Source organism: Rattus norvegicus, chromosome 4 (genome assembly GCF_021556685.1).
Source record: "Rattus norvegicus strain SHRSP/BbbUtx chromosome 4, alternate assembly SHRSP_T2T, whole genome shotgun sequence".
Taxonomy (NCBI): Eukaryota; Metazoa; Chordata; class Mammalia; order Rodentia; family Muridae; genus Rattus; species Rattus norvegicus.
In genome coordinates, this window is record NC_141537.1 from 180,972,578 (window position 1) to 180,992,162 (window position 19,585).

The window sequence follows — 19,585 nt, forward strand, 5'->3', positions numbered from 1 at the left end:
AACACAGAGCCCGAGGGCTGGCCACCAAGAAGGAACCGTGAAAGGCACAGGGCTCAGAAAAGGAGTGTGTCCTTTGGCCTTTAGAGGGGTTAAGACTGCACTATGCTTACATGTGTCCTGGGCAGGACTTAGCAGAACTTGGTCACCAGGCCATCTCCCAGCACACAAATAGCCATTCCAAGCACAGCTAAGTGACGTCCTGCCACCCTGCTTTGATGCAGTGATAAATCTTCTTTGTCCTGTCAACTAGATTTAGAGTCACCTAGACCACTGAGACACACCCTGGGTATGCTGTGACAGCTTCTCTAGAGAGGATTAGCTGTCCAATGAAGACCCACTATGAACATAGTTTGATATAAAACCGTGAACTGGGAGCCTAGAAAGAGAGAAAGGAGAAAGCTGTCAGAGCTGGCATCCAGCACGGTCTGAGCTGAAGAGAGCCTTCTAGGGAAACCCTCTGGAGTCCCGAGCCAAGTGAGATAGGACTTCTTTTTCTTGGGTTGTTCCTGTCAGGTATATGGAGACTGCCTGCCGTGTTCGAGCACACACCTGAGTGTTGCTGCACACACCTGAGCTCTGCTGCGGGGGAAGTTCCAGTTTCTCAAGCCAGCCAGGCTGTTTTGTTGAAGCCACTCCAGCTTCCAGTGGTGCTGTTTATCAAATAGGACCAGAAGTCCCAAATCCTAAGTACTGTGGGGACAGTGGTACCAGACGGTCTCCCCGGGGGATGCTCCAGAAGGTCCTAGCTTCAGGCACAGCTGATTTCCAATGCTTAAGTAATGTCAGCAGCCCCCACCCCTTCTTTTCCTCTTATTTTCTATCCTTGCCTGTCATAACAACTCCCTTTAAATTATGGGAAAGAACCCCCACCAGTCAGCTCCCAGCAGGAGGAGACCCAGCCCTTGAGCTCCCAGCAGGAGGAGACCCAGCCCTTGAGCCCCTTGAGCAGGGTAGCCCCGATTTGTTGTATGTTAAGCTGAGGCCCCCTTCTTGGGCCATGTGTATGCCTCAAGATATGTCAAGTCGGGCTGGTCATCTCTTGATACAAAGAGAGATGATATGAGAGAATTTAGGTGTCAAAAACAGTGATGTCTCTAATCCATAATAGTATGTTAGGGGGTAAAATGTTTGAGAGATGTGAATTTTCTCCTGTTAAAGTTGGCTGTGTCTAGTTCAATATTCACATGGTAGTTCTTTTTACATTGTTGCAACAAAATGCCTGAGAAAAGCATCTTGAGGGAAAGAATTCATTTTGTCTTGCTTGAGGGTGCAGTCCACAGGTGCGGTCTGCAGGTGCAATCCATCATGGTGCAGTCCACAGGTGTGATCCACAGGTATAGTTCACAGGTGGGGTCCACAGGTGTGGTCCACAGGTGCAGTTCACAGGTGTAGCCCATCATGGTTCTGGGGGTGTGGAGCATCTGTTCACAGTGTGTCCAGACAGGAGGCAGAGGGTGCTTAACCCCCTTTCTTCTTTTTATTTGTTGGAGCCCCCAGTCCAAGGAATGGTACTATCCATGTTTGAGGTGGATGTTCCCTACACACAATTAATCCCTGCACAGTCATACCCAAAGCTGTGTATCCTAGGGGAGTCTAAATTTAGTCAGACTGGCGGTGCAGATTAACTATCAATGTTAGATCAAAACATTTCTTTTGTTATTTGTTTGGTTTTGAGGTGGCGTTCATATAACCCAGGCTGGCCAGGAACTTGCTATGTATCTGGGGCTGGCCTTGGACTCCTTATTCTCATACCTCCTGCACTGTGACCAGCACTTTGCCAACCTTCTGAGGTGAGTATTGTCAGACCACACATCTCACCATGGGAAGCAGAGGCCGGGGGAATCTCACACCCAGCGTGGCTGACCCTGTGAGCTCAGTGACAGCCTCGAAAAGCAAGGTGGAGAGAGATTGGAGTATGCCTTCCACACACATGTGTACCTACTACTGCAGCTTCACTTGCACACACACCTACATACAGATGAACATGTACACGCACAAATGAATTTTAAAAGGGCATTCACTTTCCCTCACTGAGGTGGGCAGTATGGGGTGACATTACTAAGAGTGCATAGTATCTCTTCATGGGGCTCATGGCTGACACTCCTCATCCCACCCTGGCACAATGGCAGGGAAATCTATGCCCAGAGCACTGTGTTCCCTTAGCATGAGCAACTGTTTATGCACATATAAATTAAATTTATGCCATCAAAACCCCAAGGCTTTCAGCTCAACTATAAGTGGAAATTAACAAGAGAAGTTTAGAATAAAAGATGCAGGTTTGAGCTACAGAGCTACAGGTTTTTTGTTTGTTTGTTTTTTAAAGACTACACACACACACACACACACACACACACACACACACACACACCCTATCTCCCAGGTATTACTGGTATCGTAACTATTACTGGAGCTTTAGATTTTGAGAAAATGATGGCTTATACACATTGGAACTTTCACGATTACCAGATAAACGACAGAACGTATTGTGGACTGGAACATGGAAATGCTGTGGTTCTGTACCTAAGGTCTGTGTTGGTTAAGGGAAATCTTGATGCTGTGTTCGTTGGGTACATATTCCAGAAGATCCCCCAGAGAAGAGCTTTCTCCACAGCCTTCCTTCATTAGCCTCCTTCTCAGCACTCGAACTGAAATATCTCCCTGGAGGGTGGGGGTGGGGTAGGGTGGGGGACAGTGGTGGGGGGAACAACACCAACCTAAGAGGTACAAAGGTTTATTTTTGTTCACTGTGTCAGAGGCCTCACCATGGTCACTGAGCCCTGTCACTTTGGGTCTGTTGTGGCAAAATCTACCATGACAAGAACTTGAGGTAGGCAGATACAGTTTCCCACACAATAAAATGTGAGGAAGGGCAGGGTCCCAGTATCTATGCCAAGGGCATACCCCAGGGACACAGCTTCCTCCCACTAAGCCTCACCTCCTACAGGCTCCACCATTTCCCAGTAGTGTCAAAGGTAAAAGACAAGGTCTGATACATGGACTTTTAAGGGACATTTAAGATTCAAGCCATAACAAGAGAAGCTCTGTATACTTCTATGTGGTTCCATTAGCCATTGGCTATTTTCCTTTCTGCCCCATTTCTTCAGAAAGAGGTGGCTCCACAAACTCATTTCCTTTCATTTCACGTGCACGAGTGTTTTGCCTACATGTATGAATGTGTACCACGTGTGTGAAGTGCCCAAGGATGCCTTCCCACAAGCTGGAGTTAAAAATAGGTATGAGATGCCCAACATGGGTCCTGGGAATTGAACCCAGGTTCTCTGCAAGAGCAGCAGGTTCTCTGTAAAAGTAGCTTTTGAGCCATCTCCATGGCCCTAGGGATGTACTGTTTAGTTTTTTGTCAACTTGACATAGGCTAAGGGTCATCTGGGAAGAGGAAACCCCAGCTGAGACAATGCCTCCATAGACTGCCCAGTGGGTGAGCCTGAGGGGTCTTTTCTTGAGTAAATATTTGGTGTGGATGTACCAGCTTACCAGGGAGTGGCACCTTCTCTGGGCAGGTGGTCCTGAGTTTTATTTAAACAAACTTTGTTTCTGTTTTTAGAAACAGAGTTTAGCAGCTGTGAGGAGCAAGCCAATAAGCAGCATTCCTCTAATGCTTCTGTTTCCCCACTGATACATTGTGGCCTGAGAGTTGCTAGATAAAATAACCCTTTCCTCCTCAGGCTGCTTTTGGAAGCCCTGTCTTACCAAGCTGTAGAAGCCCTAAGACAGCAACACTGACAGTGCGTTCCACAAACAAGTACTCTGCAGATTTCCCCAAACTCCCTTAAATCTGCGTCTTGAACTTACAAACCACCTGCTGCAGTCCCAGGCCCAACTAGGCCCACTAGGCCCAACTAGAAGCTGTGCTGTTAAGGAGGATCAGGAACTGATTACAGGTAATCTGTCGGCTCACTGTGATTTCTGTTAGATCCATGTCTGCTGGGCTGTCCATGTCAGTGGGAATCATGTTCTGTTTTAGTACCAGCTTTCGTCTGTCTCTTCTGGAATTTCTCAAAGTACCATGACTGCAACCCTGATGGTGGCCTTCCTGGGCTGTATTGAGCCCCGGGTAAGTGTAGCCCTGTTCTGGTCATCCTGAGTGGAAACTGAAAGTTTGCTTTGTTTTCTGACTTGCTGACTTTAATTCGTGGGCTGCATTTATCTCACTGGTGTACAGAAAAAGTGTAAGGCAAAAGCTGAGTCTCATTAAGACACTATTATAATAGCTTTCAAAGAGGGGTGGTGCACATCTGTGATCCCAGAGTTGATAGGTAGGGATAGGAGGATGAAGAAGTCAGGGTCTTCTGTGGATATCCAGCAAGTTTGAACCCAGTCGGGGCTGCTGGGACTCTCTCAGAATGCAGATGGGGACAAAGAGCTTTTAAAAACAAACGCACATTTGAGGTGTCATGAGTCGCTCGACCTCTCTATGAGCAATTGTTTCATTGTTAAGTTTTAATTAATGATTATTGTGTGCAGCCATGTGTATGATATGAGAGCCACACATTTAGAGGTCTGGGATTCAACTCTGAGGAGTCCGCACTCTTCCACTCTGGATCCTGGGGATCAAACTGAGGTCAGCAGGTTTTACCTGCTCAGTCACTCCACCGGCCAGGAACAATCATTTTGAAAGCAACTACCTCAATAAGAAAAAAAAAAGCATTTTCTTTTTCTGTTCTGTTTTCTTTATTTTTTTCCTCTTGCTGATTTTTTCTTTCTTTCCTTCCTTTCTTCTTCCTTCCTTCCTCACTTCCTTTCTCCCTCCCAAATTACTTCTTTACTCCCTCTCTCCCTTCCTCCTTCCTACCTTCTTCCTCTCTCTCACCCTCCCTCCCTTCCTCCCATGCTCCCTCTCTTCCTCCCTCCCTCCCTTCCTTGTCAGTTGGATTACGGGATTTTTTTTAAAAAGCTCAATTTAACTTTTGTCAATGAGTCCACAGCTTTTAGTGTAGCCGAGCCCATCTTGGATTCAGTGATCTATTAATTAAACACATGCGGTTTCAGCATTCATCACTTTGTCTTGCACTTCCTGGAAACCAAAAAGCAAAGCAGGCTGGCATTCCCATCACACAGGCCCTGGGCGCCAGGTCCCCGTGTGTTGGCAGTTGGCGACCCCCCTCAGGTCCCCCTCAGAGGCTCCTGGCTCGCCCTTGTTTTCCACTTTTGCTCAGCCCAGTAACAGCAGATCAACAGCAGACCAGGCAGGCCCAGCACCGTAGCCCAGAGGCAGGCACCACCACGGGAACATGGGGCGAAAGCCGGGCCCGGGGGCTCAGGAGCTGGCAGAGGAGGAGGCAAGGACCTGTTGCGGCTGCCGCTTTCCGCTGCTGCTGGCGCTGCTGCAGCTGGCCCTGGGCATCGCGGTGACGGTGCTGGGCTTCCTCATGGCGAGCATCAGCCCCTCCCTGCTAGTCAGAGACACTCCGTTCTGGGCTGGGATCATTGTAAGCATCAAGTCTGTTCTTCAGTCTAAGCACCAGCGGGCATGCCAGCCGCATGGTGGAGTGGAGACTAACCCAGCTGCATGCGCCCCCACCCTGGCTGCACCCCTAACTGCTTGGAGACTGACTGTGGGCACACTTGGGCTCCCCCAATCAAGGCCGGGAGCAGGATTCTGGCCTTCTCTTGCCTGAGGCTTCTTGCTCCTCCCAGGGCCCTGACTCAATCTACTGGGGAGGCCCTGTGGACATCTTGCACAGCCTCAGTGACAACTGCAGGCCCACCCCGTGTGGCTTGGTCCTTGTCCCAGGCCCCACGCCTGCTTTCATAAGTAGCACAGAGTGAAGTTCATCCTTTGAAAAGCAGGGTAGGAAACCTTACGTTGGAGTTGACACACTGGTTTTGTTAAACTACAGTTCCTTGTAGGCTTTGTGAAATCACTTTCTAAGAGTGGGCCGGAGAATACAGAGAACACAGCCTTAATCCTCACAGTGTAACGCGGGCTAAAGCTTTTCTGGTTACAGCAGAGTGCATTTGGGATTATACTAACTCCAGACGTATGGTGCTCTGAGTTGTGTGTGTGTGTGAAACAGGTACGGCGGCATACAGAATACCTATTGTGTGCCCACCCTGCCAGAGATCTTCCCTGTGTTTGCACCTCCACATCTTATAGGACAGTCCTCAATTTAGAGAAACCAGGCTGGCCCCGCCCAAGGTCATGAGCTGGGAAAGCAATCAAAGGCCAGGCTGGCTTCTCTGTAGTCAAATTCTGGCTATTCTAATGCTTACTTTACTATTTAAAGCTAATGCCAAATTCTCAGGCTGTCTCATTTGATCCATGCAACGGTGGGGATTGTTATGCCTTTCTGGACATGAGGAGGTCCAGTAAGATACAGTAAATGCCGTCCTCAAGCCCAGAGGGTCAACGTGGCAGAGTCAGGAGACATGAGCATGAACCCTTGGCCTTCCATCTCACCTTGACCATTATAGTTGCTGACCACACACACACGGGCGCGCACACACAAACACACACACACACACATGCACACACCCCACACACCCCACATACCACATACATGCCACATATATACACACCAGACATACCACACACATACACCACACACACACACGCGCGCGCGCACACACAAACACACACACACGTACACACACCACACACATACACCAAACACGCACACACATACACCACACAACACACACAACCACACATACATACATACACCATACATACACATACCATACACACATACCTCACACACCACACATACACATACCACACACACACACACACACACCAAACTAACTTTGCATAGGATAGAACTCGGAGTCACCTGATGCATATGCATAGGTGCAGATATTTTTAAATTACGATTATTTCAAACTCACAAACTCTTTGCAGAGTAATTTCAAATGTTTAATTTGTGTACTGAGAATTCCCTTGAAATTATCGTGATTGGAGTTTTCTAAGCCAAATGATTTTAAAAATAACCTCTCACTTAGACATACTGGATATTTTGGTCGCCTCGATGGTTGTCAACATACTCCAGGGGAGAATATCTGTCCTTGAAGGCCAGGACAAAGGGAACAGCAAGGAGAGAGATTGGCTTTGAATACCGGCTTTTATTTCAACTTCAGAAAGACCAGTTCCAAAGAAAGGAATTCATCAGGGGGACAAAATCGTGTCTTACTGTTTATGACTGACGCACAAACCCTGGAGCTTCAAGAGTCAAAAGCTCCAGCGAGCTTCCTGGTGGCTTTCTGGGTGTGGCATGAGGAGAGTTCACACAGTGGACAGTTCTCTTCTCCTGTTCCTTCTTTACACTAGGGTTGATTTGAAGTTCACCCATAGAATGTGTCCTCCTTGGCTTTTCTTTCAGTAGAGAATCTGGGTAGAAAGGAGAGCTAGCAGAGACTGCCCCAAACACCCCTCCTCCTGGAATTTCTGAGAAGCCATGTGGGGCCATGTCTCATCTCAGCAGGATGAGGGCTGTGGGCAGTGTGTCCCTGTCTCTCAGACACAGGGTCCCTGTGTCTGTCCACACCACGTGGTTGGTCTCCGGACACTCTTCCTGGCTGTCAGGAAGGGAGAGACAGATGGTGAAGGCAGGTGTGTAAACACCGCACCTGGTGCTGAGTCCTGGCTTAGATGTTATTTGCTGAATAACTGTGGGCAAGTTATTTAAAGTCTCTAGGTTTCAATTTGGGGGTGGGGTGTGTGTGTGTGTGCGTGTGTGTGTGTTCGTGAGTATATTCATGTGCTGAGAAGGAAGGCATTGGGTTCACACCTATGAAGGTCAGAGGGCAACATTGTGGTGTCTCCCTCAAACACTTCTCCATATTTTTTTTTTTTTGTTTTTTGAGACAGTCTCTCACTAAACTAGTGGGCTAGCCCAGCTGGCCATGGAGCCCCCAGGGCATCCCTGTCTCTGCTTATGGAATGGTGAGGTCACAGACTCTTGTAGTAACGCTGATCTTTCCACCTGGCTACTGGCGACCAGAGCTCAAGTCCACATTATCTGTGTGTCAGGTGCTTCACCCTGAGCTGTCTCCCCAGCCCTGATTTTCGTTTCTTTATTGAGATAATACAGTAAGTTCCAGCCCTCAGGTTCAACAAGTTATTCTGTGTAAAGCCCTTGGCACAGTGCCAGCCCATAGTTAGCAGGTAGTGATCTACCTCTCTGCTTTAGCTGTTAGGGGAACAGTAACTGATGGTGGACTTCTTAAAGGTTGGAGCACCCTTGGCACCTCTCCCGGGTGGCAGAACAGTCCCTTTTAAAACTCTGTGTTTCACGGATCGCTTTGAACTCCAAAGGAGGCATCAGTCTGGCTATCTCGACTTTCTCTGTTCCCAGCCATGGCACCATTTAGCAACCTCAGCACTGTGACATCAGCCTAGTATGTTCTGAATCTCTCTGGAGATTGATGATAATGAACGTGCAGGGGAGGATCTCCCAGGGGTCATTTTTCCTCTTTGAGGAGTGATTCTAATTTGGTATATACTAGGGGACCCGGAGAAGTCGCCCTGTGAGGAGGGCACACTACCAAACCCTCTGCTGAACAGAGCCACGCCCACTTCCTGAATGTGGGCGGAGCCTCCCATGAGACTCTTCTCTTGGGGTCTGCTTCAGTTCTCAGACTTTCCTCTCCTTAACTTCAGGTGTGGATATTGGTATTTCCCTAACACAATTTGGATATCTGGGCAAATCCACACAGGTAGGCTTCTCTTTGATCGGATCCTGTGTAAGTTGCGCAGTGACCCCGTGCTTAGAGACTTAAGAGGGTGATTTATGCTCAGAGATTTTAGTCCAGTGGAATTGTGGGAAACCAAATAGGTTACCTCCGGTCCTCTACTGTATCTGGCCATAAACGTGACTCTACTTATCCTGAATCGGGCAAACGGCCGAAACCTTTTTACTTCAGTCACTAAGGATTTCTCTATAGGAAAGGGAAAAGTAGACTGGGACTGCAGTGGAGAACATGGCGTTGGTTCAGAGCCCTTTGTAGATGGCAGAGGTTATAAATCATCAATGTTAGTAAGAAGAGGAGCGTTCTCTCTGAGAAGAGGGCTGCGGGCAGAACACCTAGGAAAGAGATGCTCTTTCTTGGGCTTTTTAAAGCTGTTTAGTGTTTGAACCAGATCATCATTCTAGATTTTACTTTTATGTTTGGATTTTGAGGCCAGGTCTCATGTGTGAACTTTGAGTAGCCAAGTCTGGCCTCCCACTCCCAATCCTCCTTTCTCCATGTCTCACATGCCCGAGCTGTTTCAGTTCTTATGCTGTGAAGGGATCCAAGACTGTGGCACTTCTAAATTAGATGCCGTGGGCTTATTTTTCTCTGTTCAGCAACACTTGTTAGGGCTGTCTGCCTGAGTCTAAAATGACGTTTCCATAGCTGGGGGAGATCACCAGTTGCACAGTAATGAATACTGCCCATTAGAAAAGTAACTCTGGTGTTTTCAGATCCCCGCCAACCTCTCAGAGAGCCCAACAGTGGATTACTTCCTTTGGCATCTCTGTCTTGAAGTCAGTTTCAGAGCTTGCTGTCCCTCCTCACCTCCCCAAGGACTCTGTGATGTTCTTCTATCTAGGGCCCAGTTGGCCTGTTTGTATTTACCAGGTAGACCAGGCTGGGGAGAACTTACAATAATCTTCTGGCCTCCACCTCCTGAGGGCTGAGATTGCAGGTGGATGCTGCCACCGTCTGCCGAGTTCTTTAGCTTCTCACCTCATCTCTCCGCCCATCGTCCCCAAGTCCAGCCCACTGGAACCCAAACTCCTAGATGTGTGTCACAGTGATCGTGTCAGAGCGTTTAAGTCAAGAGCTTAAAAGGAAGGGAGCCATGTTTCCTGTATTCAACATCCATTACGAAACTCATAGTCTGAATCTGTAATGGCTGAAAGGCATAATCGGGTACTCTAAGAACAGTGCTGGGTGTTGGGGTACATGCCAGTCATTACAGCAGTGAGGAGGCTGATGCAGGAGGATTGCAAGTTCCAGGCCAGTCTAGAGAACACGGTGACATCCTGTCCCAAAATACATACACGAAGAATTTCAATATGACTTAAATTTCAATATTTCAATATCAAATTTCTCTGAGGGACTAGAAATACAGGTGCGTTCCGGAGTTTCAGATCTGGATGGAGACGAGGCAATGGCGTAGACAGGTCGACTGTCTATTTTCAGAGAGAACTTTCAGCACCAGAAGCGCTAGAACACATAGCAAGTCAGGGTGAAGGTGTAGGTATCAGTTATGGTTTATAACTAGAGGAAGCCGGGAGAACAGAAGGCTGAAGTTTCCATCAAGTCAGAAAACGAAAGGAACTGCCGGTTTCCACATAAGCGTTTCGACATTTGAAAAATTAAATCCGGAATAATATTTTTAGGAACACCATGCACTCCAGTTCATTGCTTTTCATACTGGGACCTTTAATATGTGCTCCCGAACCCAACACAGCACCTCACGTCCCAGCGGGAAATATTCTTTTATTACACGACTGTCACAGGGCTGCTGGAGCTAAGGAATAATAATTACAGGGCTGATTCAATCCCCGTGGAACGCATACAACAGATGACTAGTAAGAAAATAACTTGGCACCACGTGAGGTTCTCGCATCAAATATAAAAATTAATTTTAATGAGAATGGCATGGGGTATTTGAGGATTCCAGGAGTAAGAGTGAGGTTAGGACTGACCAGAACCCTAAGATGTTCAGAATTGTGTGGGGGAAAGTTTTGCCTCTGCATCCAGCTTTACAGAGTTCAGCCTTGGTGGTGGTGGTGGTGGTGGTGGTGGTGGTGGTGGTGGTGGTGGTGGTGGGAGGGCAGAGAGACAGAGAGAGAGGAGAGAGGGAGGGAGAGAGAGGGAGAGAGAAACAGAGAGAGCGAGGGCAAGAGAGCGCTAAAGATGAGTCCTCCAATAGCGAGAAGATGGTGATTCCGATCTCATGTGTGGCCATCTCACGTGTGCCCATGTGCCAATCAGAACGTCCACCCAGAAGGTTCGTCTCCAGAATCATCCGAATCATCTCAGTCTTGATGTCTTGGCAAGAGTAATTCTAGTACATAGACTTTTGGGGTAATCAGGATAAAAGGGAAGTAATGTGTTATTTGCCCACGGAGCTACTGTGTGTCCCCCAACACATAATACACGGCGACGACATCTGTTCCTCTCAAGTTTGTTATTTCTAAAGCGTCTATCTAAACTTGGATATGGCCATTTTAGAGTCACAGAGCTGGACACTGAAATACAGACAGATTTTATTTGCTATTCCTGCATCGTGGCTCAGGGCTCCAGGAATATTCAGAACGCTAACTCATCATCATCAAGTTGCTTTGTAGTGACCTGAGGCTGGAGGATGCCCTGGCTTGCTGCTCTTTCAGACGAGCAGAGTTTGGTTCCCAGCACCTAGGTCAGGGAGCCCATAACTGACTGTAACTCCAGATCCAGAAGTTCTGATACCTTCTTCTGGCTTCCTGAGGTACCTGCACATACAGTTGCACACTTGCATATGCATACACACATGCACACATACATGTACACATATACACATGCACAAACACACTTGTACACATGCACGAACACATGCACACACGCATACGCATACTCACATACACACACATGCATACACATGCACATGCACACATGCATACACACACATGCCCACACAGGCACACGCATTCACATACACATGCACACACATGTGCATGCACACACACACAATAAAATAAATCTTTAAAAAATATCCTAAGTAGCAATAGCAAACAGATGAATCCACCTGCCTTATTGGCCTCCACTAATAGACGAAATGACTCCTGGGTAGAAAACTCACTTGTGCTAAGCTCTCTGGGAGAGGAGCAATAGGGTCACTCTAATTCTTGGTGTAGCTGTTCACAGGTTTCCAATACGCTGGCTGTTCACTTCTACCTTGCTCTGAGGAAATGTCTGGGTGTTCTTACCTCGCCTCCCTCCACCCGCAGTGCTGTCCTTGCCATTTTAATTAAGATTGCTGTCTAATCAGCCCTGCTTGCTGGTGCTGCGTCTGGAGACAGCAGGCCAACATAGGGATGTATACAGGCCACACCAGAGCCAGCCTGCAAGTGACTTCAGGACAAGAGTGAAAACTAGTCACTGGACTTGAACTTGGTACCATTTCACTGGAAAGTATAGATTATTTTGGGAGCCTAGGTCATGTCAAACTGAAGTGCTAATCACAAAAGCCAGTCAGAATGTGGCGCTGGATGGGGTCTTCGAATGTCATGGCTGTTGTGTTATTCTCCCCATCCTGCTTTGCATGGGGGGTGTCTATGTGCACACACGTGTGTGTGTGTGTGTGTGTGTGTGTGTGTGTGTGTGTGTGCGCGCTCATGCCTTAGAGGAACATTTGGAGGATGTTGGGGTTTTTTTCTATGATTATATCATTTAGCCCATTACCTACCTTCCTTCCTCCCTTCCTCCCTTCCTCCCTTCCTCCCTTCCTCCCTTCCTCCCTTCCTCCCTTCCTCCCTTCCTCCCTTCCTCCCTTCCTCCCTTCCTCCCTTCCTCCCTTCCTCCCTTCCTCCCTTCCTCCCTCCCTTCCTTCCTTCCTTCCTTCTAATTCTTCCCATGGCCCCCCTCAAATTCCTGGCCTCGTCTCCTTTTATTGTTATTCTTACATACAGGTATATGTTTTGTGAACATGCGCATGATTGTATAAATACAATGTCTGTTGTTATTGTCCGTGTTCAGGTCCTGTTTAGGAAGCCATATTGTCTGGGTATCGTGGGTGATGCTTCCCAGTCATTTCTAGGAGACACACGGGAGTCATCGCAGATTTCTTGGTTCTCTTGCAGTTCTTCCGGTGCTCCCTGACACTTGGCTGCAGGCACTGTGTCATGGATGATGTATCCACAGGTCTGAGCACCCCAGGATTAGCTGTTCTCTGCATCTTAACTAGTCGTGGTTTTCTGCAATGGTCTCTGTGTGTTGCAAAAAGCTTCCTTGGAGAGGGGCAGAAGCTACACTTACAAAGGGCATAGCCCTAAGTACTTAGGATAGAGTTGGGGATTATGTTGCTTTGATGGCATGGTGGTCATAGGTTTGGGGAGCAGTTGGGTTTGGAGAGCGGTTGCTCTCAGTGCAGTTACCGATCACATCTTCGTCAAGTTTCTATTAAATTAAAAATCAAAGGGATCCAGCTCGTGAACATGGTCATGAGAGCAGCTGAAGGATCTCACCGGCTGCATAGCTCTCACAATGGAGCATGGGGGTGAGGGTAGGGGTGGGGCTGCAGCTCAACAGGGTCTGAAGTCATGTAGGAGATTGGCCTCTATGTCTACCTGGGTGGGGGATTATCTCGAATACCTTAATTGGAATGGGAAGACGACGGGCCCAATGTGGTTGGCACTGTTCCCTGGTTGGATCCTGAGCTGTGTGATATGGAGAAAGCTAGCTGAGAACCAGCATTTGTCTCTCTCTGCTTCTTGGCTAAGGATGTCATGTGACCAGTCCATGTGACCAGCCCATGTGACTGGTCCCTTCACTCTCCTGTTGTTATGACATCCCCGACATAATGGACTGTAATCCGAAACTATGAGCCAAAATAAACCCTTTCTCTTAAGTTGCTTTGGTCGGGGCATTTTATCACAGCAAAGGAAAATAAACTAGGGTGATCCTCAGTGTTCTGGAACTCAAGGGAATTCACCGCTCCACTCATCTTTACAACTTGCAGTTTTTGATGTAGATACTGAAAATCCCATCGGTATTTCGGTTTATACAATGTGGTGCAAGTCCTCAACTTGGTCTCCCTGCTGGACTTCATTGTATCCCAGCCTCCGGTCTGGGTGTACTTCTGGGTAGTGCCTGCTTAGATGTGAGTCCAAGGACATCTTGTGGGATTCTGTTTGTCCATCAGCAGCACGCCAAGCAGGTTTTGCTTTTCCTCTTTTGAGTGCTTGACAAGCCTGAGCCATCTCAACACAAAGCCATTCAGGGCAGTCGGCCCGGCTCTATTCCCAAGTCAGTTGCGAACAGGGGGCACAACCACTGCTGAGGTTCAAGGGCCTTCCTGTCTCCTTTGTGGTGTGCATGTGTGTGTGCGTGTGTGCATGTGTGCGTGCATGCGTGCGTGCGTGTGCAGTGCCAGAAGTTGACACTAAGTGTCTTATGCAGTCCTAATCTTTACTTTGCGAGACAGGGTCTCTGATCCTGAGGCTCACCAAATAGGCTAGATTGGCTGGCTAGTGAATCCTAGGGACCACTTTTCCTTAACTTGCCAGTTCTAGGATTAGGGACACGTGGCCTTAGGGACATGTGACCTTGCTGGGCTTTGTGGTGTATGTTGTGTGTTGGTTCTCATGCTTACATGCAAGCAACTTACTTACGGGGTCACCTCGACAGCTCTCTCCTTTGGTTTTCTGACCTAATGTTGATGTTCACCCATGTAATGTCTTCAAAGTCAAAGCTCTTAACTCTACCGAGGACAGGAATGCCCCTGAGCTGCCTTCCCTGAGGTGGCAAAAGGCCTATAGGTAACTGGTTATCAGCCGTAAAGGGTCCCCTGGAGTACTGTGAAGAACTCTGGGGTCTGTCAGTACAGAAACAAGCAACCGCCCCCTGGCTGGGCTACTCTCATTCTGAGAGCGGCTGTAAGAGCCCTGGATGAAGCCCTCGGTGACTTCTCACTCCAACACTGTTTTGAAGGTGTTTGATTCAGTGGTCACTGTCACTCACATCACCGTTATCGACCCCTATATGATAAGCTGTGATCAAGGCCCTCTCTTGAGTGGGAGATGATAACAGGGAACAAGAGAAAGAGGAGAATTACTGTTGTGTTAGCCACTCTGATAACTAGGGGAGAATGTCACCCTTCTTCGGTGTCAGGACAGGGACTCTGATTGGACCACTGGGCCCAGGCTGCTGAACCTTATCTCCTGCTCAGCTGTGTAGTAAAAACTGAGGCCCTGTGAGGAGATTTGCTGGGGAGAGCAGGCAAAGGTGGGGAGGAGGGGAAGGCAGAGTGATGCTACCTTGGGATGGACACTCAAGGCTGCAAGAAAGGCAAGGGAAGGCGTCAAGAGAACTGCATGGAAGGCCGAGTTCTGACATTGTCCTCGGGAGCCCCGTCTCAGGGGACCCGGGTTCTTTTGCTGTCTGTCTGTCTGTCTGCCTGTCCTCTAGCCTGATTCTGAAATGGTCTAAACACTCCTGGAAAAGTAGTTTATTGGATGTCTGTTGAAGGCTTTTGGTCTTTGCTCATGGTTCCGAGAGACCAGCTATAATTTTTAAAATGAGCGTGCTTTGGGTAACCAAAGCAATTGTGTCCCAATAAATAATTGTGCCCTCAATAAATAATCCTCACTCAGTCATCAAATCTAGTGCGTCACAGATTTTTCCACGCCGAGACCTCCCCGAAGCCCTCGCTCCCCTTCTCTCTGCCTCACACCTACCTCACAAAAAGCCCTGTGTCTGGCTAGCCATGTTGTGGAGAGAGGCACGCAGGACAGACTGCCAGCTGCTGGGGACATTAACATCTTCACACTGAAAGATTCTCAAACACGGGGTTATCGAGGCTTAACGTCCACTTAACAACTAGCTCATGTTTTTAAGACGTTGTCAGTTAGAGAAGCCCCTTGAGAATATTTTAAAGATCAAACAAGGTGATTCTTATCGATTGACTCTACATGCCATATGTTGTTCTTTTGAGCGATTTTCCGTCAACTGTGCAGTTCTCACGTCTGAGCTCGGGAATGTCAGACCTTCAGTGCTGCGGTCAGGTCTTCATGCTCACAGGTCAGACACTTTGCTGACTGATGTATCACTCCAGCCTTATCGTTAGGGATTCCTATGGTTTGGGGTTTTGTTTGCAGGGCATGGACATAAGCACAAAAGTACAGGTGCTGGCCTTCATTGATACATTAACTCTTTGTGATACATTAACTGATTTCGGCTTGCCAGTTCAACTTCTAAGAGGCGTCAGCGATAACTCGGTCTGGCCTACTTGAATGTATCTTCCGTGTAGTTCGGTTTTACCCAGCATCCCAATGGTTTTATAAGCTTATATAACCTCTTCTCTCAGCACACTCATCACGAAGACCCAAGCAGACTCAAAAGAGACAATGAGCTTCTGTGTTTCTGCCACCCAGCTCTGAAAATTATCAACTCATATTTACCCCTGTTTGCTCTGTTTCTTCTCATGATCCACTATGTACCCCCTTAAAGTTATTTTGAAGTAAACCCCAGTCTTGACATCATTCTTTCCATAAATATTTTGCTATTTAGGTCAAACAGTAAAGATCATAACAGAATCAAATTCTAATATCACACAACAATTAATTTCTTTTTTTCGGAGCTGGGGACTGAACCCAGGGCCTTGCGCTTGCTAGGCAAGCGCTCTACCACTGAGCTAAATCCCCAACCCCAACAATTAATTTCTTAATAGGAATTAGCTTGTATTTCTTTACGGTTTGATAAAAACCGAGATCCAGTTGCAATTTGTCCATCTGATTTTTATGTCTCCTTTACTAAAAGATTTGCCCTTTATTTCCCGCATCCCATAATTTATTTATTGAAATTATCAAGTGTTAATCAAGGTCATTTTCATGTCCATTTTCGTAGGTTCCAGAATCATGCAAATAGTTTCAGAGACCCCACCCCGACCCAGGCCCCATCATCTGAGACTCAGTTCTGGGGCCTTCTGGGACTTGTAGTTAGCCATTTTGTAGACTTGCCAGGGTGTAGCCATGTTAAAGGCAAACCCGCCTGGCAGTCTTGGTTTCTTGGTTCTATCTTTATGCCTAAAAAGATGTTCAGACCCGCCACGACTGTGTGTTCAGACCCGCCATGACTGTATGTTCAGACCCTCCGTGACTGTATGTTCAGACCCGCCACGGCTGTGTGTTCAGACCTGCCACGGGTGTACATTCAGACCCGCCATGGTTGTATGTAACTATTAAAAGCAGTCTCTTCTCACCTGAGAATGGGCCACATCCTCCCCCACTAAGCACCACTTCTCTTTTTAATACCTTTGCTTCTCACAACTTTTGCTTCCTTGCTAGTTAATAGAGTGGATATTTGCTGTGTTTAATCCAGTATTTTAAGATGTTTTTAAGGAGTTCTCATGTAATTTAGTCTTTGGTATTATTAGACAAAATAGAACCTCTTGGTGCTTTTAAAATCTCTTTTGAATCAACTTTTAAATTTCAGATCTTTCTAAGTCACAGTTTTGTATAAAGGAATATAGTACTTCTTTTTTTTAAACTTACTGCATTTCTGGAAGCAAATGACCTAATATATAGAGTCAGGTCACTTTCTTTTTTGAGTAGAGAACTTAGCAGAACGTGGTTTAAATAATAAATGAGTAGGGTTGATTTTAGACAAAGGCATTGCTCTAACCCCAGCAGATAAGGAAAGAAAAGGACATTCTCACTCAAAGCTCTAGTTGCTGTCCCGTTGGCATTTAGCTCGCTTTATAGTCATCCCCTGTTCTGTTGCTTCAAGATCCTGTTGTCTGTATTTATTCAGTCTTTTGAGGATGTAATTGCAAAATTTCCCAGTAGTTCCCATGAAGTATGAACCTTCACCCAAACACACAAATCTGTGTTACACTGAGAGAAGACACCATGGGGAAGAGCTTCTGTGTGGAGGCTTCGGCTGTAGCCCAGACAGACTCTAGGATAGATGTGTATTTCTCAAGAAACACCCAGCCAGAGAGCCCGTCGGCTTAGAGCGATGAGTCACTTAAAATAGTTTTCAGACAAGGCTTTGAAACGTCCGTGCCGGGGCTACTGAGTCCTGGCTCAGTTCTCTAGCATCTCCCCAGTTGTCTTTTTTTTTTTTTTTTTTTTAAACAGAAATCTCACTTTGGCAGAAGCATCAAGGAAAACTCAGAGTTTCCATAGATTTAGGGGACTCCCACTCCCCGATCCAGCCAGTGTTGCGCATTTCGTCTCGTCATTGTGAGCTCTGTAGGAATCACTGTGTACCATGTACAAAAGGCAAGTTATCTACCCACACAGTGCCGTGTGCTGGGAACAGGGTAGTGACTTGCTGAGCACATCTTCCTTCCCACTCGCAAGCTTGTGTAACAGATTTGGCTAAACACACACCAGCGTACATTTCAGAGCCTCCAGGGTGGAAAATACTAAAGAAAAAAAAAAAAACAGTTGTGCTTATTGGAGTGTCAAGTCATGATGAAGCCCATCTCTTTGAGTTGGACAGAGGTCCAGGGACTGGAAGTAGCAGGGGCAGCACTGGTTTTAAAGGTTCTCTTAGAGGCTATGAACTCATTCCCAGCCCCACAGAGCTTTGATCACATCAGAGTAGGTGACCCTTTGTTGCTGTCACTGTTTGGGCAATAATGCCTTAAGAATCACTCGGTTTAAAAAAATAAAATCTCAAAAAGTTTGTTCTCATGATTTGGTAAAGAGTTGTATGTCTAACAAATCTTTGGGTGGGGCCGGGTTGGCTTTTATATTTTAAGGAGATCGCCATATTATTAATCTCGGTTTAATGTCACCGTCTTTGCATGCTGATTTGTGGAAAGTGTGTGCAGTTATTGTAAGTCAGCCTTGTGTGTGTCACACAGACACTCTTAAGGCAAAAGGACAAGAACTAAAGGAGAGAAAGGGTTTCAAGCTGTCATGGCTGTCCTTCCGTCTTTTCTCTCTAGACCCTGAGAGGACTCGCTTAAGCTATTTGTCATGTAGACTGGCCTTCAGACAGAGACGTTTTGACCCATACCACTAATAGTTGCTTCTTTTAAATGTAAGGCACTATCTGGTGTGCTGGAGCACATCTATAATGCCAGCACTTGGGAGGTAGTGGCAGGCCAGAGGGTCAAGAGTTCAAGGCTACCCTCCACTACAAAGCGAGCTCCTTGCTAGCCTGTGCCTCATGAAACCTTGCCCACCTTACAAACTGAATATCGTAGCATCCCCAACTCTCCCCTGGAAGACTGGGAAAGGCAAAGCCAAGGGCCGTGGGCCACAACTCAGACTTTCATGAGAAATCAGAGATTTCTCTGCCAGGCTTCCCATGGACAGCGTCTGCTCCAAGGACAATTAAACAAAAAAAAACTTAGGAAAGATAAGGAATAAGATGGGTGCAGCCTAGAACTGCAGCTTCTGGAGGCAGATGACGGCATGACCCTCCCTCCGTCGTGTCCTTGTAAATGAGAGGCACCTTAGCGACCATTCCCGGCTGGATGGTTCTTTCACTATATAGATCTGTGTGATAGAAAGAACTCGCTATTCTGAGCCTGGTTTATGAAACTGAGACCTTTTATCCCAGGATTATAGTGAAAGCCCTGAGTTTAGTGCCCGTGCCTGATGCTTCCTGTATCTTTCTGTTTGGTTCAACCCTGAGCCGGCAGGCCAGATTTCAGCCCTTCTCTCTGTTCCCTGTCACCTCTGTCCTCTGCTAACAATGTCTTGTGCACTAAATTTGGCTGAAACTATTGTTTCCAAAAAACAGCAATACTGACTTTGGATCTAGTACAGCCAGAAACGATTTTTTTTCACTGAACAGTTGCTCTGTCTTTTAGCATTTATTCATGCCTTTATAGCATCATCACAGGGTCATCAGAAATTGCAAAACGCACTTCGGTCACTGAGCTCGGCATCTCTTGGGCACGTGTGGTAATAAACAG

The 19,585-nt window shown here is 47.1% G+C and overlaps 1 protein-coding gene across 1 annotated transcript in view; it reads left to right on the top strand.

Annotated features, from left to right (window-relative positions):
• The first annotated feature begins 5,222 nt into the window (after window positions 1-5,222).
• Window positions 5,223-19,585, top strand: part of Sspn (sarcospan) — a 35,210-nt gene continuing 20,847 nt past the window's right edge. Inside the window, 1 exon segment of the mRNA NM_001109255.2 lies at window positions 5,223-5,447. Coding sequence (NP_001102725.1) covers window positions 5,250-5,447 — 198 coding nt within the window. The 5' untranslated portion in view covers window positions 5,223-5,249.